Here is a 25,062-nt window from a genome sequence, read left to right on the forward strand (position 1 = left end):
GATGCCCTTTTAAACTGAATTTGGATTATTGTTGATGATTGTGGTTGTTACTCTTATCTGCTGAGTTTGCTTTCTGGTGTATTGTTCATTTGTTATATTGTTTTAAGTGTTATAATGTTTTAATTGTTGATTGTGCTAGCAAGAAAGTGGAATCTAATTGCTTTTAAAAAAGAAACTGTTGGTATACACATTACTTGACCCAGTGGTTACTATAAAAGTCCACCCCCAAATGTTAAAGTATTTCCATGTTACCTAGAAAGAAGAGACTGGCCATATAAAGGCACACAGATTACTAGTAGAGTCTTGGAATAGGGCATTTTCTTACACTGAGTAGGCAAAAGCTGGGGCATTAATTCTTCTTCCTCAGAGGTGGCACAGAGCAAGACAAAACTGTGTGTGGGATGTAATCTTGAGACATGGGGGTGGGGTGGGCTTCTACTGCCCTTCTGCACATGCTTAGGTAGGATTTAAAGCTGGGGGGAGTGCTCTCATTAGCAACGAGGCAGGTCTAATACTAGCTCAGCAGGAAGGTCTTTAAATGGCGCAAGATACTGCATGAGAGGATAAGATGCATTACTTGAAGCAGAGGGTTCCACATTCTGGAGGCTGCTACAAGACCCTGATATGGTCTTAAGGCTCTTATAACTGGCTTTCAGCCATGCTGGATCAGGCCCAAGGCCTATCTAGTCCAGCACCCTGTTTCCACAGTGGTCCACCAGATGCCTCTGGGAAGCCAAAACCAGTAGCTAAAAGCATCCCCCCCCCACTCAAGTTGTAACCAGTTGATACACTGCAACTGGTATCCAGAGGCATCCTGCCTCTGAGCCTGCAGGTAGCCTACAGACATAAAAAATGGTGGTCATTGATTGACCTGTTCTCCATGAATTTGTCAAAGTTCCTCTAAAAGCTATCCAAGCTGGTTGTCAATCACATCCAGTGGCAGAGAATTTCATAGACTATGCGCTTTGTGAAAAGTACTTCCTTTTGTTGATCCTAAACTTACTGGCAATCAGTTTCATGGATGACTCCTGGTTCTAGTGTTGTGAGCAGTGTTCCGTCTAACAGGGATTCCCAGTTGTTGCTGACTTCAGCTCCCAGAATCCCCAGCTGCAATGGCTTGCTAGGGGATTATGGGAGTTGTATTAAACAACATCTGGGAATCCTTGTTAGAGGGAACACTGGTTGTGAGAGAGGGAGAAACTTTTCTCTCTCCAAACCATGAATAAACTCCCCGGGTGATGAATGCATGCAATCTAGATCAGAGCGTTGCCACAGCAGGGGGAGGAAGGTGCCCTCTCCATTAAGAGCCCTTGATCTTTAAATAAGGGTTTGGTGGAGCAGGATTTAGGACAGTCAAATAAGCGACATGCTGTAAACCAAGCTAGGGTGATTAGCAAATGTGAACTGGAGGCGAAGGCCAGTGTGATATAGATGAACGGAATCCCAGTTTATAGCCCTGGTGCAGGTGATTTACATTGATTTGGATTTATAGCTGGTTCCATCGCAAAGGCTCAGGGCAGATAACAAAAATCCTCCCCCCATGTGAAATTGCAAGGCAATGTGACCCACAAATGAAGACTTGGTAGAAGTGGAGAGCAGAGGGAGCCTTGCGAAGTGGAGCAAAATTGAACAGGACAATATAATTCAACAGAAGCACCTCATATTCCTTGGCTTTGATGGCAGTGTTCAGAAATGGCCCCAAGGAGGGAATTGCAGCATATTAGTGTGTATGGTGAGCTCATGAGTTTCCTTTTTATAAAGCACCTGCAAAAATCTCCTGGAGAATGGCTGCTTGATGATAAAACTGTAGGATTCAGGTTTGCCAGTTTGCAAAACATAGTTATTTTTTAAAAGCTTCTGCTCATGTTGATATCAGTTGTACAGCTTTGGGGCTGAGCTAAAGTGTACAAGAGCATCTTACCAGTTTCAAACTATCCAAATGGCAGCTCTGAATAGCCAAAATAATAATTTGTGTTTTAAAGTAAGTTCAGAAGTAATTTAGTATCTTGTACAGAAGTGGTGTTAATGTTTCATTCTTGGGCTAATTTCTAGCCGGTTAAAAAAAAAAGCATGTTGTTTTCCTTGTATCAACCTAAAGAGGGTATTTTAAACCAACAACAAAATAGTATATATCAAGGTCCAGTCTAACATTTTCTTTCCTTAAAAGTCAGTCATGCTGTAGATTGCAGCAATATTCCTGTGCAGGGGTGTTTGCTTGGCTCTATCTGATCCTTTCTAGCTTTGGAAACAGGAAAGCTGGAGTTAAAAGTCTAGATGAGATACTGAAAGCAAAACTGGCCAGAAACCAAAACTAGAAACGGCTGCTCTAAATGTGGACGGGGAAGGATATGTCACTCCTTCCAATGCTTTGTTGCAACAACCAGAGAGATGAAAATTTTATGTGGGCTGATTTCTTAATGTTCTGATACCCTTTTAAAGATTACATCAGTACCTTAAGAAAGAGACTGCAAGAAAACAAAGACAGCAGCTCAGTTCGTACTTTGCACCCCAGCTGTGATTTGCCCTGCACATAGTTAAGAACCCAAATTGTGCCATGAACTTCTGAACAGAAAAGCAAACAACTGTTTAGAGCCGTTTGCTTTACTTTTCCATTTGCTCAGTGCTCCTGTTCTGTTGGTGTGGCTGCTTTCAGTGGTGAAGGCAGCCATATTTATGGTCTGTCAATTCAGACACCAAACCATAGTTCACATGGAGCATGATTCCAACACACATCAAACCATAGTTTGCTGACTCTAGTTTGTTGGCTGATCACAAACCATGGTCTGCCAATTCAGATGCACACCAACCCGTAGGGAAGGTTCTGCCTTAGCCCTGTTGTGGTCTACTACCATGGTATGAAGCATCCAGCTTTGGGCATAATATGAAGCTCATGAAAGCTGTAAGCAATGTAGAATACGTTTCTTCCCTCCTCCTCTTATTTTGCCATTCCTTGCCAGTTGTGTGAACATAAGGTAGAGATGCTAGCTGGCTTCACTGTGAGTCTGAGCTTTAAAATAAAATTTGTTTGCTGCTTTTCAGGATTATTATGGAATTACATTCCCTGCTCCTGCATCCTTGACGGGCAGAGAGGGGAGCCTGGCTAACAACCCATACTCAGGTGAGGGGAAATTCTGATGGGCGTGGTAAGAAATGGAGACGGTCATGTCAGCTCAGAATGCTTGATAGGGGTGTTGAATCAGTTTTTCAGAAGGAAATTACCCCGTGCACGTTGGGTACCCATGCTATAAACCCATTGCTGAAATAGAGGTGAACCTCACCATTTGCAAATCCAACATCCACGGTTGCATGTATGAGCGGTCGGGTAACTGACACCTGACCTTGGCATACTCAGGGGGAAATGGTTTACAAGAGGTTAATTCCATGGCTCTGAAATATCTGTTGTTTCAGCCCTCCATTTTGTGGCCAATAAATGCCTTCTTCTTCCCCCTCCATTTTGAGCAATGACGTCTATTTGAATTTCCCGCCTTTTTGCCTCCCATTGACTTCAATGCAAAAAGGTCTGATGTGACGTCTACTCGAATTTCAGGTCCCAGGGGCAAAATAGTGGTGTGGGGTGGTGGTGCCTAATGGGTGGAGGCTACCACCCCAATTGCAGAGGGATTGGGCAGAGGGCTGATTTTTGGTGAATTTCTGAAGTTTTGGTGATTTCATTTGTTGGAGTTTTGTTGCTTCTGAGGTGTTCTGAGTGTGGATTCTATGATAGCAAATGAGATTTTCAATGAGACACCATGAATCCACTCTCATTTGCTATCATAGAATCTACACTCCATTACACCTTATGAGGAAAAACCTTAAAGACGCGTAAACTTCAGAAATTCACCAAAAATCAGCCCTCTGCCCAAATCCTTTGAAAAAATTCAGGTAGCTTCCTTGCCCCTACCTGGCACTACCAGCAACCCCACACCGCTCTAGGCCACCCCTTTCCCCCCGACGTGAAGCGATACACCCTCCATTATACCTAATGGGGGAAAACCTTAAAAATGCGTAAACTTCAGAAATTCACAAAAAATCAGCCCTCTGCCCAAATCCTTTGAAAAAATTCAGGTAGCTTCCTTGCCCCTACCCTGCACTACCACCAACCCCACACCGCTCTAGGCCACCCCTCCCCACCGACGTGAAGCAATTATACCTAATGGGGGAAAACCTTAAAAACGCGTAAACTTCAGAAATTCACCAAAAATCAGCCCTCTGCCCAATCACTCTGCAATTGGGGTGGTAGCCTCCACCCATTGGGCACTACAACCCCACCCCACTCTTCTGCCCCAGATCCCACTTTCTACCCCCAATCTGCCCCAAAGACACTAAAACTTCAAAAATTCACCAAAAATCAGCCCTCTGCCCAATCCCCCTGAAATTTGGGTGATAGCCTCCACCCATTGGGCACTACCACCCCACCCCACTCTTTTGGCCCCAGGACCCGTTTTTAATCCAAATCGATTCGGATTAATTCATTTCCGAATCGAATCAGGGGTGATTTGGATGGGCCAGATTCGGATACAAAACAGATCGGGGGTGTTTCGATTTGGATCCGAATCGAAACACCGAAAATTCGAATTGCACACCCCTAGTTGTCATCTCTTCCCTGGCAGCCTCCTGAGCTTCTCCAAAAGTACTTGCCGAGGACTTGCTGGCAGAGCTTGTGTTTCTGCTGGGCTTTCTCCCTTTCTCTTGTAGCCCCCATATTGCCGAGGGCCCCTCGATACTTTGCAATGGGGCTGCCCAGGGAGGAAGCCACAATTGTGCAGAATCTGTTTTCCGCAGAGCATCACTGCGTACATGGACTAATAATTACTAAACACTAGAATGACTTCAGTGTAAAATATATCTACTTAAACATTTTCTATAATAAAAGCAATTAAATATGGTTAGACTTTTCTGCAAGTGGAGAGATGGGTCTGCCCCCACAGCAAGGGCTCATAGCATTGGTTCACAGGGTCCTGAGAATATCGTCCCTGCTTACATTTCTTGGCAGTGTTGCCTAGGAATTCAAGCAATCATTCTCAAATGGTAAGGATGTTATGAGAAAGAAATCGATTCCACAAAGGCTCCTGGGAGTCTAGCTGTCAGTGCAAGAGAGGCTGCCTGTTGTGCGTCTGACAATGTCTAGCTCTGATCTAGCCTCCTCCTAGTCAGTCTTCTTGGGGATTGGAAGTTTGTCGATTGGCGTGGTTGGACTACCCCGTTGCTTTCTAGGCAGCGATGCAGCAGCATTACCTACACTCACAAGAGGCTGCCTTCTGCATCTCTGCATGATCTATGCCTGAACTTGCCTCCTTCCAGTGGCTTGGGCAGGAACAAAGGGGAGAGGCTTTTGTTTGGGTGGATAATTCTTAAAGGTAAGCCCTTGCAAATGTAAGTGTGCTTTCCAGTTCGTCAGAGGAAGTTCTGGAGCTCAGATCCCAGAGCTGACCCTGTCACTATCTCTTGTTCAGACTTGGCTTCTCTGTTGAGCTTTGCAGCATGCATAAGCCAAGAACAGTAGATGATAAAAGGAAGAGGGGGCGAAGGGTTAGCAGCAAGATCCTGCAGGCAACCTCACATGTGAACTTCCTTGCTTTCTTCAGTCCGGGCCTGCCACAGACTTCCAGACATGGTCTCTGGCAGTCACAGGGTGCCTTAATAGGCTGAGAGGTGGCAACGAGGGAAAGGAACAATATTGCATGTAGGCGGTCAGGACTTGAAGGACTGTTGGGCGCTGTTCTGGGACCTCACCAACGTAGTATTGGACTGTAGTCTGGGACCTCACCAATGTACTCGCCAGTGTCCTTGGAAAGTCCCTGCTCCAGAGGCACTGGGGTGCTGCACCCAGCTAGGGTGGTTCTGCCGAGTCGTGGAACCTGGGGGACCTCACCAAGTCAGGGACTATCAGAGGTTATGGAAGGCCCAGCCATTGGATATATGAGACACACAAGGAACCAGACCAGGGATATAGTTTGTAGTTTCACTTAAAGAAAAAGAATTACAATGGGTATTGGATCCTGGCAAGCAAAGGCTGGTCCTTCTAACCTAAATACAAGCAGGTCTGTCTAGCAAAGGAGAGGGAAGAAGGGAAAGAGAGGGGAATGGGGGTGGGGAGGAAAGGGGGAAGAGTTGGTTACCAAAGGGGTAGCGAAACCAATGAATGGCCAGTTCACATAAGAACAGCCCTGTTGGATCAGGCTGAAAGCCTATGTAGTCTAATATCCTGTTACATACAGTGACCCATCGGATGCCCCTGAGAAGCCCACAAGCAAGAGGTGAGGGCATGCCCTCTCTCCTGCTGTTCCCCTGCAACTGGTATTCGAAGGCATCTAGCCTCTGAGGTTGGAGGTGGCCTATAGCTATCAGATTAGTAGCCATTGATAGAGCTGTTCTCCATGAATTTGTCTAATCCCTGTTTAAAGCCATCCAAGCTAATGGCCATAACTACCTCATGGCAGAGAATTCTATAGATTAATTATGCGTTGTGTAAAAAAGTACTTTTGTCAGTCCTAAATTCTCTGGCCTTCAGTTTCATGGGATGACCCCTGGTTCTAGTGTTGTGAGAGAGGGAGAAAAATTTCTCTCTGCCCGCTCTCTCTACTTGATGCATAATTTATCATACACTTCTATCATATCTCCCCTTAGTCACATCTTTTCCAAGGTAAAGAGCCCCAGATGCTGTAGCCTTGCCTGAGAAAGAAGGTGCTCCAGGCCCCTGATCATCTTGGTTGCCCTCTTCTGCACCTTTTCCTGTTTACAATATCCTCCTTAAGACACAGTGACCAGAACTGCATGTAGTATTGCAAATGTGGCCGCACAGTAGATTTGTATAAGGGCATTATATTAGTAGGGGGTTTTTCAATCCCTTTCCTAATCATCCATAGCATGGGATTGGCCTTCACAGCTGCCACTCACTGAGTTGACACTTTCAACGAGCTGTTCACCACAATCCCAAAATCTCTCTCCTGATCAGTAACTGATAGCTCAGAACCCATCAATGTATATGTGAACCTGGAGTTTTTTGCCCCAATATCACTTTACACTTTCTAACACTGAACCGCATTTGCCATTCTGTCGCCCAGTCCCCCAGTTTGGAGAGATCCTTTTGGAGCTCTTCACAATCTGTTGTGAGAACAGTGAGATTTCACTACCCTAAATAGTTGAGTGTCTTCTGTAAATCTGGCCACTTTGCTGCTTACCCCAACTTCTAGATCATTTATGAGCAAGATAAAGAGCACTGGTCCCAGTACAGATCCCTGGGGACCTCACTTCTTACTTCTCTCCATTGTGAAAACTGTCCATTTATTCCTATCCTCTGATCCTGTCCTTCAACCAGTTACCAATCTACACATGATCCTGTCCCTTTATTCTAAGTTTACACAAGAGCCTTTGATGGGGAGCTTTGTCAAAAGCTTTTTGGAAGTCCAAGTATACTGTGTCAACTGGATCATATGCCTGTTGACACTCTCAAAGAACTCCAAAAGGTTAGTGAGGCAAGACTTGCCCTTGCAGAAGCCATGCTGGTTCTCCTTCAGCAAGGCCTTTTCTTCTGTATGTTTCACAATTTTGTCCTTTAAGTATGCTTTCCATCAATTTACCCAGCATGGAACTTAAGCTAACTGGCCTGTAGTTGCCTGGATCCCCCCCACCCTGGATCCCTTTTCTTTGGTACAGAGCCTGATTGTAGAGACAAGTTGCATATTTTTGCTAGGAGATCAGCAATTTCACACTTGAGTACCTTCAGAACTCTTGGGTGGATGCCGTCTGGCCCTGGCGATTTGTTAATTTTTAGATTTTCAAGACCGTTTAGAACATCCTTGCTGGTCACTTCAAAGTGGCCCAGTTCTTCAGCCTCCAAGCCTAGAAGCTAAGTTCCAGAGTGGATATATGCTCAGTATCCTCTGCCATGAGGGCAGACGCAAAGAACTCATTCAACTTATCTGCAATATCCTCCTTAATAATCCCTTTCACACCCTCATAATCTAAGGGTCCAACTGCCTTCCTGGCAAGTTTTTTGCTTCTGATATATTTAAAGAAGTTTTTGTTATTCCCCTTGATATTTCTAGCTATATGCTCCTCAAACTCTTTTTGCATCCAGACTTCCATTTTCTGAAGGATGTCTTCTTCCCTTTTATAGCTTCCTTAACTCGGCTTGTTAGCCACATTGGCGTCGTCCTGAACTTGGTAGTACCCTTCCTCCTCCTTGGTATACATTCCAACTGCGTGGACCCTCCTGACTTTCCCTTTCAGCCTCCTTTTTACCAGTCCCCTCATTTTTTAGAAGTTTCCTCTTCTGAAGTCCAATGCATCTGTGTTGGATTTTCTTGGCAGTGCTCCACGTGCATATAAGCTGAATTGGATCACACTATGGTCACTGTTCCCCAATGGTTCTACAACTCTTGACATCTCAAACTGGGTCCTGGGCATCACTCAGGATTAAGTCCAAGGTCACTTTCTCTAGTTGGTTCTGCAAACAGCTGTTCTAAGGCACAGTGTGTCTAGAAATTTTGCCCTTCCGTCTCGCACACAAATTTGCCCAGTCTGACGTCCAGCAGCAAGGTGGATGGACTCGATTACGACAACAATGAATGCACCACTGCGACACCTTAAAGGCCAAGTTGAAGACAGATCATCCTGGAGAGAATCTTATCTATGTCGTCCCTAAGAGTCAACACCAACTTGACAGCACTTAATCAATCAATCAATCATGTGCGGGTAATTGAAGTCACCCATTATTACAGCTCTGTCTCTCTTTGATGCCTCTCTGATTTGCTTTTCCAACTTCAGGTCACTATAAGTGTGTTGATCCAGAGGGCGCTAACACGTCCATAATGAAGGACTCTGGTCCTCCTAGGTTTTCTAGCTTGTTGGATTCTATCCCTTCTTTAAAATACAGTGCTACTCCACCCCAAATCCACCCCTCACTATCCCTTTTGCAGAGTTGATATCCAGGAATAAAATAAGTGTCCCACTGTTTTTCACTGTTCCACCAGGTTTCCACTATATCTGTGTTTTCATTAGCAACCTGTCACTCCAGTTTGCCCATCTTGGCTCTGAGGCTTCTGGCACGGGTATATAAACACCTATAGGCCAAGTATCTTACATGGTGTTGGCATGTGCTATCTCCCTTACTGTCATTTGACCAGCTGTTGTGTGTTTCTGTCTACTCTACTCCTGGTTCTACTCTGTCCCCTTCTGGTTTATCTGAAAAGTTTGTACCCTCACACCTTAGGGGATTTTGCTTGTTTACGGAAGAAAACAGGAAGCACCCAACCGGAAAAGTGAAAAAGGAGACATTCTCACGGTGTTGTAAGCATTTATTGAAGCCCAACGTGTTTCAGCCTCAGAGGCCTTCTTTGGGGCAATACTAAAATAACACTTATAAAATTACAATTAACCACTTCATAGAGACACATTCGCAACAATATAAAATGAAGCCAGTAACATATATCAACCTCCTGTGGCCACTTTCACTTTTAGTATTTCAAAGAGACCTTAAACAAGTAGAGCTTTGTCATCTTACAAGCATACACCATTACCAGCTGGAGAAGCAAATGTTGCCAATGGACCCAGCTGTAATTTATTGACTGTAAAATCAACTTAAAGGAATGGACCATGCTTCATTTGAGCATAGCCAGAAAGTCAAGTTCCTCATTCAGCCCCTGTGGAGTCAAAGTGTTTAGTTCCAAAATCCACCATGTTTCTCTCTTAAGTAAAACTTTATCACTGCCATGTGTGATTTTTTTCAATTGCCCAATACTGTATATCTTTAAAAGAATGTTTCTCTTCCAAAAAAATGAGCTACCAAGTGGGTACACCACACATTTTGCCGGGGTCTTCCAAATGTTTGGATCATCACCCCTGCGGCCACTGTGTGTGTTGTCAGTATACTTGCACAATTAAAAAACATTGAGAACCATCCCAATCTTAAGTGCTAAACATGAAATCTTTCACCACATGCAATAAATCTGGTGTGATATATTTTATTTATTTAAAATATTTCTATACCGCCCAAAACTTGCATTGGATATATACTATCCAATGACCATGTAGGGCATTGGTGAACATCTGAGCAATGTGAAATGTATAAAATGGGTACCCCCTTGATAGCTCATTTTGTGGAGAAAAAACATTCTTTTAAAGATATACAGTACTGGGCAATTGAAAAAGTCACACATGGCAGTGATAGTTTTACTTAACAGAAAACTTGGAACTGAACACTTTGGTTCCGCAGGAGTTAAATAATGAACTTGACTTTCTGGCTATGCTCAGATGAAGGGGTGGTCTATCCCTTTAAGTTGATGTTTTTACTGTCAATGAATTAAAGCTGGGTCCATTGGCAACTTTTGCTTCTCCAGTTGGTAATGGTGTACGCTTGTAAGAAGACAAAGGTCTACCTGTCTCTTTGAAATACTAAAAGTGAAAGTGGCCACAGGAGGTTGATATATGTTACTGACTTCATATTATATGGTTGCGAATGTGTCTCTCTGAAGTGGTTTAATTGTAATTTTTAAAAATGTTATTTTAGTATTGCCCCTGAAGAAGGCCTCTCAGGCTGAAACGCGTTGGGCTTAAATAAATGCTTCACAGTACAGTGAGACCTCGTCTCCTTTTTCTAAAGCTAGGTCTTAGCTGCAGATTTTGCTTGTCAGACCAGGTACCACCCAGTTCCTGTCGGCAACCCCCCAGGCATCATTTTAAAAGCTGCTCTGTGAACGTTTTTATTTTAAGCACCAGCAGTCTGGTTCCAGCTCCTTTCAAGAGGACCCCCTCCCTTTTGTACAGGTTTTGCTTGGCTCCAAATATATTCCAGTGCTTAACAAATCTGAACTCCTCCTCCGGCACCACTGTCTCATCCACACACTGAGACCCCTCGGCTCCACCTGTCTCACTAGCGCTGCGTGTGGAACAGGTAGCACTTCAGAGAATGCTACCCTGGGGGTTCAGTATGGTACCTAGCAGCCTAAATTTGGCTTTCGGGACCTCCTGGCTGCATTTCCCACATTGTTGGTGCCGACGTGCACCACGACAACTGATTCCTCCCTGGCACTGCCTAACAGCCTATCTAGACACTGTGTGACATCCACAACTGTCTCAGCAGACAGGCAAGTCACCATGCGGTCTACACATGGGTCACAGACCCATCTCTCTATGCCCCTAACGATCGAATCACCCGCTTCTAGGAGGCCCCCAAACCCCGGAGGCATATCTTCTGTGTGAGAGGATATGGGGGCATCACTCAAGAAAGGGGCCCCTTCTAAGGGAGCATTCCCCTCTTCCTCAGAATGATGGCCTCCTTCTCCGAGCCCTTCATTCTCAAAAGGACCCATCAGCCTTGGAGTGGGAGATCTCTATTACATCCCTGAGGGTCTCACCCACATACCTCTCTGCCTCCCCAAATTTTTCCAGGACAGCCACTTTGGCTTTGAGGGAACAGACTTCTTCCCTGAGAGCCAGGAGCTCTTTGCACTGAGCGTACATCAAGGATTTCTGCCCCTCAGGCAGATAGTCATACATGCAACGTTCGGTGCAATACACTGGGAAGCAGCCCCTCCCGTGCTGTCATTGTACCTAGTTAATAGGCAATAACTAGGGGTGTGTTTTTTTTGGCTATTTACAATACATAGAGCTTGTTCAATTGAAAACTAGGCCTTAGTTGCCATTGTCAGCTAAGTAACAGTTTTAAGCTCTGCCCTCCAAGAAAATCACAAAAGTGGGGTTGGACTCACTTTCTCCTTTTGCTGGTTTTCTCCTTTGTAATAAAGGGGGGACTGCTTGTGTCTCTGAGAACACACACACACATTTGTATGTATACATATGTTTGTACACCGCCCCAAACTCCCACCTCTGGGTGGTTTACAGCAAAATACACAGATTAAAGCAGAGATTAAAACCTAATTTCTTGGCTAGCAGCCATCTGTTCCCTGATGTTTTCCTGCACAGTGATTTTTTGTTGTTGTGTGTTTGTTTCTCTAGGTGATGTAACGAAATTTGGCCGAGGGGATTCGGCTTCGCCCGCGCCTGCAACCACCCTGGCCCAGGCACAGCAGAACCAGTCGCAGACGCACCACACCGCTCAGCAGCCCTTCCTCAACCCCACCCTGCCCCCCGGGTACAGCTACACTGGGCTGTCCTATTATGCTGGCGTGCCAGGAGTCCCCAGTGCATTCCAGTATGGGCCCACCATGTTTGTAAGTTGCAGGGACCAAGCGATGGCGCTTGAGCGTGGCCAGTTTTTCCTCCAAAACAGTTGCTTCGGATTCCTGCGATGCTCAGCGATTTCCAAAAAGAGGGTCTCCCACTGAGCAGGCTTTCTGTCCTGACAGCAGGGAAGCTTAAGAGCTTGGAGAGGGGCAGAATGACTGTGAGGCAGCATCATAGGAGGTGGTGTGGAAGCACACCTGATAAAACTTCATTCTGGGATGACTAGGCAGATGGAATGGGTCAGAATCAGCATTTGAAGTCTAGAAAGGCTCCTACCTTTCTGCGTGGGATATTTTTGCTTTCCCCTACATGGTGTGGCTGGGCTCTCGCTTGAGTCTGCTGGAGTTAATTGTTGTGTGAACTCATCTTTCTGCACTGCAGCTGCTTTGTGATGGTGCCATGTTGGTGTCTAGATTGCATCGCCTTTTTTTTTTTTTTAACATTTAATATCCTGCTCTTCCTCCAAGGAGCCCAGAGCGGTGTACTACATGCTTATCAGAAGTGGAGGTGGGATGAAGGTTTATCTTTATCTGTCTATCTATCTGTCTATCTATCTGATTTCTATACAGCCAGAGAAATAACAAATAAATAAGATGATTCTCTGTCCCCAAAGGGCTCACAATCTAAAAAGAAGTTAGCAGGGATAGGCCTTGCAAGAAGGTTGAAGCAGGTGACCTACAGTGGATTGCAAAAGGGTGTTGCCATCTGTGCAGTTTTGGAAGCAGGAACCCACAGGTGTATGTCCCAGCCAGTAAGGTGGGCCCAGACCTCCTAGGGCTGTGGCCTGCCTATAGCTTTTTCAGAGCAGAGACTTGCGTTGTAGGCAACTTATAAACACGGGATCTATTTGTGGAAACCTGATCAAAAGATGTATTGCTGTGAGTTTGTCTTCCTCTGTTTCTTCTCCGCTTTCTTCCTCTCTCCTCTTCTTTTTACATAACTTAAAAGGATGATGGTGTTTCTACTGGTGTGACCCGGTTAGGTTCATATCTTAGGGAATAGGGCAGTGCTGAAGAAAAGTAGAAGGCATAGGTAATTTGGAGGTCAACGGACAGCACAGGAAGTAAACGAAAACTTCAGAGAGAGAGAGCGATAGAGTGAGAGAGAGAGAGAGAGAGAGAGAGAGAGAGAGAGAGAGAGAACAGCATAACCAAAGAGGCACTAGCCTTTAACAACAGTAGTTCTAACTGGCTACTGACCAAGACAGACCTATTAACATAACTCTTCATGTCTTTAGTGGCCAGAAGAGGTTACTGTGGTGCCAAGAGCAATGCTTTAGAATTCTCACTTCTAATATATCCAAGGGGTCCAAAAGGGACTCTAGAAATAATTATAAGATCAGAAGAAGCTGAGTACTGATGTTGCAGAAAAATGAAGGTTCCAGTGATCAGACCCAGCGGTTCCATGGGTTCTTAATTTCAAGGATTTGGTGCACCCAATCAGTACTACTTATCCCAAAGCTCCAGAGGTTAGTTGGCTGGTCTGCATGGACAGCTTGAGCTTTACAGTCATTGTGGTGCTGGAAATCTGGAAGCCAGGAGCACAGGATTCTGTGGTTTAATCAGCATTATAGGCTGTTGCTGTTCACCTCTTGTTCATCCAGCTGTAACTGTCAGAGGGGCAAAAGGTTACATACCAGAGGCAAGGGAGTTTTGGGTTTCTGGATCCATTCTTGGTCATAAATTTAGTGGGAGTGACTGAGTAGGCCCCATCAGCAACTCAGTACCCAGAAGATGCCCCATGAACTCTCTGGAGGGGTTGAGGGCTTACATTCCTTTAGGATGTTTATGCATTTAACCGTCACAATTGAAGTAAACCTCTGCTGTAGGAAAACAGCCCCATCTTTATTGCCAAGGAGGAACTTCCACCAAATCCTAACATATTGTTGGCCTCTAAAACCAATCACCCCCAAATGTCGTCCCCCCACCCCACCCCACCCTGTGAACAGTGCACGAGTATATCCTAGTGAAGGGAATCACAGCCTCTTGCATTAGAACCTGTTACCTGGAAGCACCTTAAGGAATGTAGAGGGGTTTGTGGTAGTCACAAGTGATCTTGTTTCAGGTGTATGCTCAGTTTATGCAGAGTATCAGATACAACATAGTGGAGGAGAAATCAGAATGTGTATCTTGCCAGGTGTCTTAAAAATGAGCTTGTTGTCAGGATTTGGTGAGGTGGGGGGAGGTAATAAACCACACTGGGCAGGATAAACAAACTTCTTGAGCTCCTGAGTGTAGTAGAATCCTGAGAGATTTGGGTGCTTGGTTCATATCTACCCTCATATTTAGCATTAGCAGAAATCTTATGTGTAAAGCCTGCCATTGCATACGTCTCTGTTTTGATGACCATTGTTTTATGGCCATCAAACCATATATGTGGTTTTATGGCTTCTGACTTGTACATCACCTTGAGCACTTTTGGAGGTGATCAGGCTATAAATCCTTAAAAACAAACTAGTCAGTAACTTGACCTTTTTATCTGCATCCCCTGTGCCCTGTGTTCAGGTCCCTCAAGCATCTGCCAAGCAGCATAGTGTTGGCTTAAACACCGCCTCGACGCCCTTCCAGCAGGCAAGCGGCTACGGCCAGCACACCTATGGAGCAGGTAACCGTGGGGTGCGCCGTGCCACTAACCCCCTTGCTGTACTTGCTGTGCAATGCACACTCACTCCTCTTGTGGGCAGGAGAACCCCGTATGCTCTTTTGTTGTGCTGGCAGCACCGGCTTGTGTTTCTGTGCTTCCTGCCTTCTTCCTGGGAAGAGGACATTTTATAATGAGTGTCCCCCTCTGCCCTGTTTGAAGGGGCAGCACTGGCAGAGGCTTCTGAGGAGGAGCCTTCTCAGCATTGGTTCTGCCTCCACTGAGATGGGAGCGGCTTGCACGGCTCTTGGAAGCGGAGCAGGACACCTCTGCCAAACTGGGCGTCTCGTTGGGAAAGGAATGGCCCTGCTGGTTTCTTGACTGGATTAGCTTTTTGTGTTCCTTTCTTGACTTTCAACAAGGCCAAGAGCAAGTGACATAGCTTGCTGGCATCGGTGAACAGAGCAGGTCATCTCCTCCACTGGGGAGCCCAAAGGGAGTGGCTTCTGCATGGTGAGGCCAGGGCTGGTTTTGCTGCTCCAGGAGTCAGTTTGTCTGCCGTTTGGGGTTTGGGAGAGGGAGGAATGGCTGAGACGAGTCTGGTGATGAAACCACTATCTATCCCAGGGACCATGTTAGGAGACACTACTCGCAAGTGTGCCTCACTGCAGTATTGAGGCCCTGAACCCCTAGGTAGTTACGTCATGCTGGGGGGTAAGCACAGTTCCAGGGGATCAGGCTCCTCCTCTCTCCTTGCCCCCACCCTGGAACCATCAGTGATGGAATTGTTACTCTATTTCAAAGCATTTTGAGACTGCGTTATCCCGATGGAGGTAGTGATAACGGGGGAGGTGTTGGGTTAAAAGGGAGGCAAATGGAAAGGAGATAGATGGTGCTGTTCCAAGGACTCAGCTGGTAGGGCTGACTCCAAACCCAGGGGAGAGCCATGGGGCAATGACGTGGAAGAGGTCTGCAAGGGCTTGTCATGCCTACAACCAGAATTCAGAACATATCCTGTGAGGGCTTTCAGCTATGCCCACTAGGAGCCCACTAGGTGTTGGACAACATGGGGTCTCCCCCCAACTATATGCGCCTGTGCGCGCACACGCACCCTAAGGACCTGGAAGAAATGATCCCTTTTTGAGCAGACTCCCTCGAGAGGCTCCTGGCTTGAAATTCTCATTTTCAGAATCGGAGAGGGAAGAGGGGGAATAAAGTGCTGCTCCCCGTGCTCGCAGATTATGCCCAATGGCTTCGTTGGCACCTCTCTTAACTACCAGCCATGTTGCTTAAGAACAAAAGAGGACCACTCCACACAAAGCACTAACTCTTCACCTGCCTTCACAGACTGGCAAGGCTGGCTGAGCTGGGGGGCCCATGAAGCTGTTCCCGGGAAGAGTTCTTCCTCCCTCCCATGGAGTGAATGGCTAACTAGGAGGCTCCTTGAAGCACGCGTCCATTTTGAGTTGGCTTATTCCTCCTCCTCCTGTCTCCTGCCTTTCTTCCAGTGTACTCATGTTGGCTTGCATGGGATTCCCGTTGCAACCCCCCTGTGTGGTGGGTTAGACTGAGAGAGAGTGATTGGCCCAGCCTGTCCGCCGGGTGTGGGCGCCGCGGCTGAGCTGGGGTTTGAGCCCAGTTCCCTGTCTCCAGACCGTCTCCTCCAGTCACATTGCCCGGCGCAGTAGACGGGGATGCAGTTGTGCTGGTAACTTCCGTCATCCTTCCTCATGTTCCCACTGTCAGGCTACGATGACCTAACGCAGGGGTCGGCAGCTGGAGACTACAGCAAAGGAGGCTACGCTGGGTCCTCTCAAGCACAAAACAAAGCGTCTGGCAGTGGACCAGGAAAGGGTAATGAAAGCTGTCTTGCGCTTCTCTCTCTTGCTGCTGCTCATTTGGGAGATGCCGAGCAGCCCTGGCAAGGCAAGGGCCTCCCAGGCTCAGCGGTGCCTCTTCCAGCAGCCAGGCGATTCCCGCCCTCTCTCCTCCTGGCTGCCTGCCTTCAGCTTCGTAGCTGGGCTCCGGCTAGCCAAGGGTTGGGCGGCGGTGGTGGTGGGGGGCTATCTCTGTACCCTGACGGAGAGGCTGGTCCTCATGGAGGAGGTGGAGAGAGGGAGGGAGGTCTGCCTTTCCAAATGTGGCTCCTCCCCATAGGAACATCCCTTCTACTGAGTCAGACCCTTGGTCCATCTAGCTCAGGACTGTCTACCCAGACTGGCAGCAGCTTCTCCAAGGTTACAGGCAGGAGTCTCCCTCAGCCCTCTTTGGCATTGCTGCCAGGGAGGGAACTTGGAACCTTCTGCATGCAAGCATGCATGAGATGCTCTTCCCAGAGCAGCCCCATCCCCTCAGGGGAATCTCTTACAGTGCTCACATGCAAACCAGGGCAGGCCCTGCTTAGCAAAGGGGACCATTCATGCTTGCTGCTACAAGACCAGCTCTCCTCCCTAGAAAATGCTACACACAGGATGGAGCGAATCCAGACATAGTTTCCAGTCCTGAACTCTTGGTTAATTCTGTTCTATATCTTACATAGGAACATAGGAAGCTGCCATATACTGAGTCAGACCATCGGTCTATCTAGCTCAATATTGTCTTCACAGACTGGCAGCAGCTTCTCCAAGGTTGCAGGCAGGAATCTCTCTCCGCCCTATCTTGGAGATGCTGCCAGGGAGGGAACTGGGAACCTTCAGCTCTTCCCAGATCGGCTCCATCCCCTAAGGGGAATCTCTTCCAGTGCTCACACACCAGGTCTCTCTTTCGTATGCAACCAGGGCGGACCCTGCTTAGCTAAGGGGACAAGTCATGCTTGCGACCACCAGACCAGCTCTCCTCTCCATAGATAACTGTAAGAGTGGCCCAGCAGCTTCCCAGTCCCAAAGGGGAGGGCCCTCGCCTCCGCGACTGCATGTGCATGCAGCAAGCCCCGGCTGTGCTCCCCAACATTGCCAGTTAAAGGTTTTTGGGTAGAGAGGTGGGAAATGCTGCTGCCTGCGACTGCAGAGAGCTGTTGCCGCCTGGAGTAGGCGGTCTGGCGCAGACCCTCCCCGGCATGTTTTCCATAGGCTAGGCTTGACCTGCCGCTGCGCATCGGATCACATTGTCCGCTTGCTCTTGAGGAACCCGGGGGTGGTGGTGGTGGTTTGTCCCTCGTTCTAGTTGAAAAGTGGTATATGAATGAGAGAGTCGCTTGGACTCGGTTCTGTACTTGGGAGGTGGGGCAGGGGCAGGCTGTGGAGAATGGCTGCCCCTCCTTTGGTGTAGACCTCGGTGCCCACTACTGACAAAATGGCTCTTCTGGAAGAGGCGGGTTGGTTGGTTTCTATCGTATTTTTATACCACCCTGTATAAAATCTCCAGGCGCTTTACAATGTAAACCAAACAACTAAAACCTAAAAATCACATAAAAACAGAATCACCATCAATAAAACTATAAAACAAACACGAAAGGGTTTGTGTCAAGTTCCCTGGATTTCCCTCCTAGCTCATTGATGGGAGCTCCACCTCTGTACTCGATGATCTCCCCCTTAACACCAGGCCATGGGACTGGACTAGTGCTGTGAGCTGGGCTCTCTGGAAGGCCAGAGGCTCCCAGATGCGCACTGCCTCTTGTCTTCCAAAGTGCCGGTGTTTCATTTAGTCTGCAGTTGCATGGCTTCTAGAAATCTATTGTGTATTTTATTTATTTGTATTTTATTAAACTTGGGTCCCCAGATGATGATGGATTACAACTCTCATCATTCCCAGCCACAGTGGCTGAACTTGGGGGTGATGGGAGTTGTAGTCCACCATTATGTGGGGCCCCAAGGTTGAGAGGCCCTGGATTACAGGATCAATCAACGCTTGCCATGCTGGGGTCAGACCAAAGGTTCATCTTGCTCAGCACTTGTCCCAGATGCTCGAGGAACACACACAAGCAGGCCATGAAGAGGAACGGTTGTGCTTTGCTTCTGCTTGCTCCTGGCATCTGGGAACGGAAGCTGGTCCTGCCTCTGCACTTGGAAGTTTTTCACCCAATGAAGGAAATCCCTTAGTTGGCTAATCACATGAGCTGCAATCCATGGAGGGATAGCTTGGCTTTTGCCTCGGGCTGAAAACAGCCCTGAAGTAAGAGCATCTCTCTTTGATGTCCCCATGTATCGCCCTCCCAGGCAAGGAACGAAGAGGGACTCTCTCTGAAGATGGTGCTTCCCATCTGCAGGGTTTGGAAGGATGTGTATTTTTTTTTAAAGTTGTTTTTAAATATCTTCCCAGTATTAATTGGGGGTGCATCTTTTTAGTCCATTAAAAGTTGTTGTTTAATGTCTCTGTTTTACATTTATATCCCGCTCATGGTTATGTTTATCTTCACAACAACCCTGTTAGGTAGGTTAGGCTGAGAGAGAAGTGACTGGCTCAGGCTGAATGGGGATTTGAATCCAGGTCTCCCTGGTTCTAGTCCAACAACTCTAGTTGACTACACCACATCCCACTTTTGTAGTTGATTAAATTTCTGTTTAGCTAGTGCAGCTAATAGCTCTTCTCTGTGAACCTGACAGCATATTTTTAATTACAGATATTTGGCCATAGAAGCCATGATCTGTTAAAGGAATAGTGGCTGGGGGAGGAGGAAACTGCTCAAACAGCTCCAATCAAATGGTCACCAGCCCTTGTGGCTTGGGAGGCCCCAGTAGTGGGGAAGCTCAGTGCGTTGTGCTTGTTGCCTTGGCCTCTGTCCCTGACTCGCTGCCTGCTTTCCCTTTCTCCTTCCAGGTGTTTCTGTGACCTCAACTAACACAGGTGTGCCTGATATTAGTGGCTCAGTCTACAACAAGACTCAGGTGAGTTGCCACAGCATGGCCACTGCCTTCTCCACCTCTGCTGCTAAAAGCTCTTTATTGGTAGCATTTTGATAAGTCCCGTTTTCATTCCCTGGCTTGAGGAGCTTCTTCCCTGAGGATTTGCTGGGAGCCAAATCTGAAGTTGGATATTTGCTGCTAGATCTGAAGTTGATTTAGTTTGCATTGCCTGTCTTGACGCGTGTCGGAGTTGGTATCGGCACCTTCACTGCCAGAGTTCTTAATCCTACAATTGGAGTTGTACCCTTTGCCTCAGCACTCTGCACATGCGTGGCTGTCCTGAAATATTGCTGCTTCTGTTTCTGGCACTTCCGTGTGTCTCTGGGACTGAGCCACAGGGCAACTTTCTGCATTTTGAGCCCTGGTCACAGGCGGCCTTCTGCATGCACTTAGGAACATAGGAGGCTGCCTTGTCCTGACTCAGACCATCTAGCTCAGTATTGTCTGCCCAGACTGGCAGCAGCTTCTCCAGGGTTGAAGGCAGGAGTCTCTTGCAGCCCTATTGTGGAGATGCCAGGGAGGGAACCTTCTGCATGCAAGTCTGCAGATGCTCTTCCCAGAGCGGTCCCCTCCCCTAAGGGGAGTATCTGACAGTGCTCACATGTAGTCTCCCATTCAGATGCAGACAAGGGCAGGCCCTGCTTAGCAGAGGGGGCAATTCATGCTTGCTGCCACAAGACCAGCTCTCCTCCCCAAGCCTTTGTTCCTGTCTCTTCAGATGTCTTTGTTCTTCTTTGCCTAGACTTTTGACAAGCAGGGATTCCACGCTGGGACTCCGCCCCCATTCAGCCTGCCCTCCGCCTTGGGCTCTGCGGGGCCGCTGAATCCTGGGGCTGCAACTGGCTATGCCCCAGGCCCGTTCCTCCATATCCTGCCTGCCCACCAGCAGCCCCACTCCCAGATGCTGCACCATCACCTTCAACAGGATGGGCCGGTGAGTCACTGAGCGGAGAGCAGGCCAGAGCCCCCCCCCACCCCGATGTCAGCTGCAGAGGCATCCCCCAGCAGTGCAGCCCTCCTCTCCTCAGATTGGCCCACCCCTCGTCCCACAGGCAAAGGGTTCCTCAGGCGGGAGATCTTCACACCCCTATCACCTTGATAACCTTCCTACTTCCCCTGCCCTGGGCTCAAAGCAGGTACTTTCAGGTTACAGGGTGCTGTAAGATCGTTGCATATACAGCAACTCTGTGTGCAAGTAATCTTCTTTTCCATTGAATTTTTTGAGGGGAAGGACCCTTAGTTTTGGGGTCCCTCAAAAGAAACCACCCAAGTTGGATTTTGGTGAAAATCTCTCTTAAGAACTGTGCTCAAAATTAGAGAGAGGCAGGAGGTTGGGGTTTCTGTGTTGCCCATGAGAGAGTGTGTGCCCTTGAGTTCTTCTCGGCTGTGTGCGCCCTTGTGTTCTCCCTCCCTCCCTTCCTCGTGTGTGTGTATCTATCTATCTATCTATCTATCTATCTATCTATCTATCTATCTATCTATCTATCTATCTATCTACTCCAAAAGACCCCACAGTGTAATGTCATTTGGAAAGCTTGAGGGAGTTTAAAAAGTGGCCTTTTAATACAGAAGGATTGCAAAGACCAGTCCTGTTTTGACAGGCTTTTAGTCTTGGCTGATTGCTCCCCCATGAGGTTGTTTTATATGCTGGCTGCCTTTTGTTAACTTTATTGCTGTTTTTCCTGCTCTGTGTGTAGTCTGTCTGTACAAAACCCTTTTTGGATGCTGTATTGGGGCACTAACTGACCAAAAAGTGATGCAGAGTTTTTTATATGGAACATAGATGTTACTTGAAGAGGAACGAAAGCAGCTGGGAAGATCCCCCCCCCCGCCATTCCTCCCACATCTGCCAAGCACACCGACATTCCTCCACCTCCCCTCTCCTCCCTTTTTGTACAGGGCACAAGTGTTATGATTTACGCAGCCCTCCCACCTGATCTTCCCAGATTTGTGAAGGAATTAAACTGTGTCACTACACCCGGGCCTTGAGAATTCCTGACCTGTCTCAGTTTACTACGCTTTGTATTTGCTGTAGGAAAATTCTGGAAGATTTGGTTTTCTGACCCTGAAAAATAGATTTTTAGAACAACTGCCAGCAGAATCTACTTGACCCATTGGCATAAATCTGCTTTCCTTTCTTGAACATGGGTTTCCCCAACCGATCGTGGGATCCTTACCAAGCACTGCTGGTTGGTGCAGCTAGTTTCAGTCTACAAATCGATAAGTTGTAGGAGGGACTTTGGGGTGGGCTGACATGAGTGTCTCTCTCTTCATTCTGCTCACGCCGGTGGAGCCATACAGACTTGCTTGAGGGTCTAGGCCAGTGGGGTCAGTGGGGGCTATTCAAAGGAAGGGCCTGGCTTCCTTCCATGGGTGGGGAAAGACGCAAAGCACATGGTCTCTGAGCACGCCTGGAGGGTGAAGCACCGACCCCACGTCTAAGAACCTGCCTTTCCCCCAAGCCTTGAAGAGAGTCCTTAGGGTAGTCACTGGCAGTTGTGTGCATCAGCAGATGGGTGCAGGGGAGGTGTGCAGCTGCTTCTGGCCCACGCAACTTGCTCTCTCCCCTCTCTTTCCAGGGTGGGTCTGGCCAACGCAGTCAGCCGAGCGCCATGCAGCAAAAGTCTCAGGCCACCAAAACCGCCTACGGAACTTCTCCATACTGGACAAACTAAGCCCAGACGTGGAAAAAGGGGAGAAGGGAGAGAAAAATCCCTCGCAGCAGCTGACCCCTGTCCTTGGACTCCCACACCTACCAGGGGAACATCCACACCAGGAGCCCAGCCCAGAAGCCAGCAGGGGGGAAATGGCAGCCCACCTTCCCAGTGCATGAGACTCCTCCTTGCTTCCTCTATGATTTGCTGTTGTATGTAATATATTTATGTATGTATTTGTAAATGTAATAGAGCCTAAAGGTGGTTTCTGTAAATTTTTTTGGAAGCCTGTTTATTTTCTTCCATGTAGGGAGCTCCAAGTCAAACACCCCCCCCCCCCATGAGGCTTCTGGGCAGCTTCCTCAGATTCCTCCCTGCACTTGGACTTGACACACTATTGAAGGACAAAGAGTGCCATTTTCTTTTCTTTGGAGGCTTCTGATTTAAAGGTGGTTCTTAGCTCAGGCAAATGGCAAAGCTTATACAAAGAAGTGCTGTTTTTCTGCTGCCTCCCACTTTCTTACATGTAGTTGATTGTTGTTTTTTTAAAAAAAGAATATTTTTGTTCCTTTCCTCCTTGGTCCTACCAATATGAAGCTTTCATGGACAGTTTTGCAACATGACTTTTTTTTTAATTGGGCAATTCTTTTAAAATAACAGAAGCTAAGCATTTGGGGGTTGGCTCCTCCCTTTCACCCCATTGACAGCTCTAGCCAGAGACTTTGGACTGCTCTGCCTATCCCAGAATCGTCTGTCTGCCAGTTGGGGCTCCTGCAGTAAAGGGGCTTCTTTAACTTCAGAAGTTGCATCTTGTAGCTCCCTCTCTCTCTCTCCTTGGTCTGGGCTCCACCCCTCTCTGAACCAGCCTGACCTGAATTAATCAATGATGGTTCTTCTTGGCCTCCTTACCCACATTCTTCTTCCCCTCCCTTTTGGATGGTGAGGGGTGGAAGACAGAAGGCTGTGTGGGGGATGACGCTCCATTCTTCCTGCCCTACACCAATATGGTGAATGTTTTAGAAATTTCATTTCTTTTTTTAGCCTGAACTGAACTCCACCTAATAAAGTTCTGAGCCTATCAATGGTGTTTGCTGTCTCAGTTTACAGAAGCCAGCCTGCCTCTTCAAGCCCAAACTGATTGCCTCTACCTGGCTATTTGGATCAGGGCTAAAGCCAAGGGGTTAGCCAGAAACCTCCTCTCCTCTCCTCCTTTGGTACCTTGTAACCCATCCCCCAACCCAGCAAAGTAAAATGAAATGACTTCCTAATGAATGGAGAGTTGGCAAAGGTGGTCAGTGCATATGTTCCTCCCTTATCCCCCCCAGCCACTCTCTCTGTAATGAGGGTTCTGGGATGGGAGGTGTCTTCCTACAGCTTCCTCTTGCATCTGGACCTATGTGGCTCACAGGTTTAATCCACACAACTATATACTGCATTTCAACTACTACTTCTGAACCAGGCTGTCTTTTGGCATATCTTTAGTACAGCTTATCTTTGTATATCTATGCATCTTCAGTAATAGTACATAGCTGTGAGCTTGCCTTCTGGATGGGAATGTGTTTTTGGACGGGGCTGGGTGGGGGTTGAGAGGGGTGAGAAAGAGCTTAGGCACCCTAACTAGTGCTTTTGGGTAGAAGAGCAAAGAGTGTTGTGGGAGGTCATTGGCCCGCCCGTGATAAACGGAGAACAGACATGAGCCTTCTACTGGGTGCTAAATTCAGTGTAGTGGGCTGAAGTGCACTTTTCTTGGTTTGTTGTGCACCAAAGTGCAGAGCAGGAGAGCTTAAGGAAGCAAAGGAGAGGAAACAGAATCCAAGTGGCTGGGGCTTCAGCAAAGGGGAATTCATTGATCTGTGTGTGTGATCTTGGGCTATCCCAGGTATGTTTGTCTGGCGAAATGAATTGCAAGGATGACTGCTGTGGGCAAGAGTGCTTCGGTCCCTGTGGGCAAGAGTACTTCTGGTGGAACGGCATGATAGGTTTTGTAAGCAGACAATAACCCCAATATAAAAGCAGATGAATTTCTGTGGGGAATAGATTTTTTTTCCATGGAGATCTGCTCAGGAGGGAGGCATTACCAGTGGAATGGCTGCAGGAGATGTAGCTATATGAATAGCATCCCTCTTGGAGCCTGTGTCTCCAGGCTCCAAATGAGATTACCTCAGAAGAGGCTGCGATTAATGCATCTAGCCCCAGACCACGCCTAGCCAAAACATTACACTTGGCCTAGTTTGACCCACTTGACCTGGAATTTCAATGTTACTGAAGGATTGGGATAATGGGAGGCTCTCCATTCCATCACTGAGGTAACAACCTTCAGTGCAGTCTCTGGTGGCTGGAGAGGGCTGGGTGGACAACCATAGGCGAACATGAATCGCTTGTGTTTGCATTTGTTATTCTGTAAGCCTCAGGATGGTGGATAGTATTGGACCTGCCTACAGCATAGCTGTAGTTTGAAGTTCTGTGTAGGTTTGGGTTGCTCAAGTTTGAGCCATCTCCAATCAAAACATAAAGCAAGTTACATTTGCGCATACATTTTTGCATCCTTATTCATTCTTTAGCCAAAGAATATGGAGCCCTTGAGAACAGGCACTCATCTATGTTCTGCCAGACCTCTCCATGCTTAGCGCACCCCCCCACCCCCCATTTTGGAAACTAGATCCTGCCCAACTGTTTCCCTGCCACTCTGGTGTTCAACTGCTCCTGCTATGAAAGCCACTCCAGCTAAGTGCTGGGGGGGGAGGGGTGGGGGAGATCAAGGTAGGCAGGAGTTTTGCTTCCTTCCTCTTCTACCTGCTGCC

At 47.4% G+C, this 25,062-nt stretch overlaps 1 protein-coding gene across 10 annotated transcripts in view; it reads left to right on the forward strand.

Annotated features, from left to right (window-relative positions):
- The window catches only part of UBAP2 (ubiquitin associated protein 2), a 173,284-nt gene extending 150,862 nt beyond the window's left edge, over positions 1 to 22,422 (forward strand). For 9 of the 10 annotated variants that reach the window (XM_053297005.1, XM_053297000.1, XM_053297004.1 and 6 more), the window contains 7 exons: positions 3,040 to 3,118; positions 11,959 to 12,173; positions 14,691 to 14,790; positions 16,513 to 16,620; positions 19,522 to 19,589; positions 20,350 to 20,541; positions 22,187 to 22,422. In XM_053297005.1, the coding sequence (XP_053152980.1) occupies positions 3,040 to 3,118; positions 11,959 to 12,173; positions 14,691 to 14,790; positions 16,513 to 16,620; positions 19,522 to 19,589; positions 20,350 to 20,541; positions 22,187 to 22,282 (858 nt within the window). In that variant the 3' untranslated portion in view covers positions 22,283 to 22,422. The remainder of the gene's footprint in view (positions 1 to 3,039; positions 3,119 to 11,958; positions 12,174 to 14,690; positions 14,791 to 16,512; positions 16,621 to 19,521; positions 19,590 to 20,349; positions 20,542 to 22,186) is intronic. The other variant, XM_053296999.1, reaches the window with a different exon arrangement.
- The last annotated feature ends 2,640 nt before the right edge of the window (positions 22,423 to 25,062 follow it).

The sequence above is a fragment of the Hemicordylus capensis genome, chromosome 2 (assembly GCF_027244095.1).
Source record: "Hemicordylus capensis ecotype Gifberg chromosome 2, rHemCap1.1.pri, whole genome shotgun sequence".
Taxonomy (NCBI): domain Eukaryota; kingdom Metazoa; phylum Chordata; class Lepidosauria; order Squamata; family Cordylidae; genus Hemicordylus; species Hemicordylus capensis.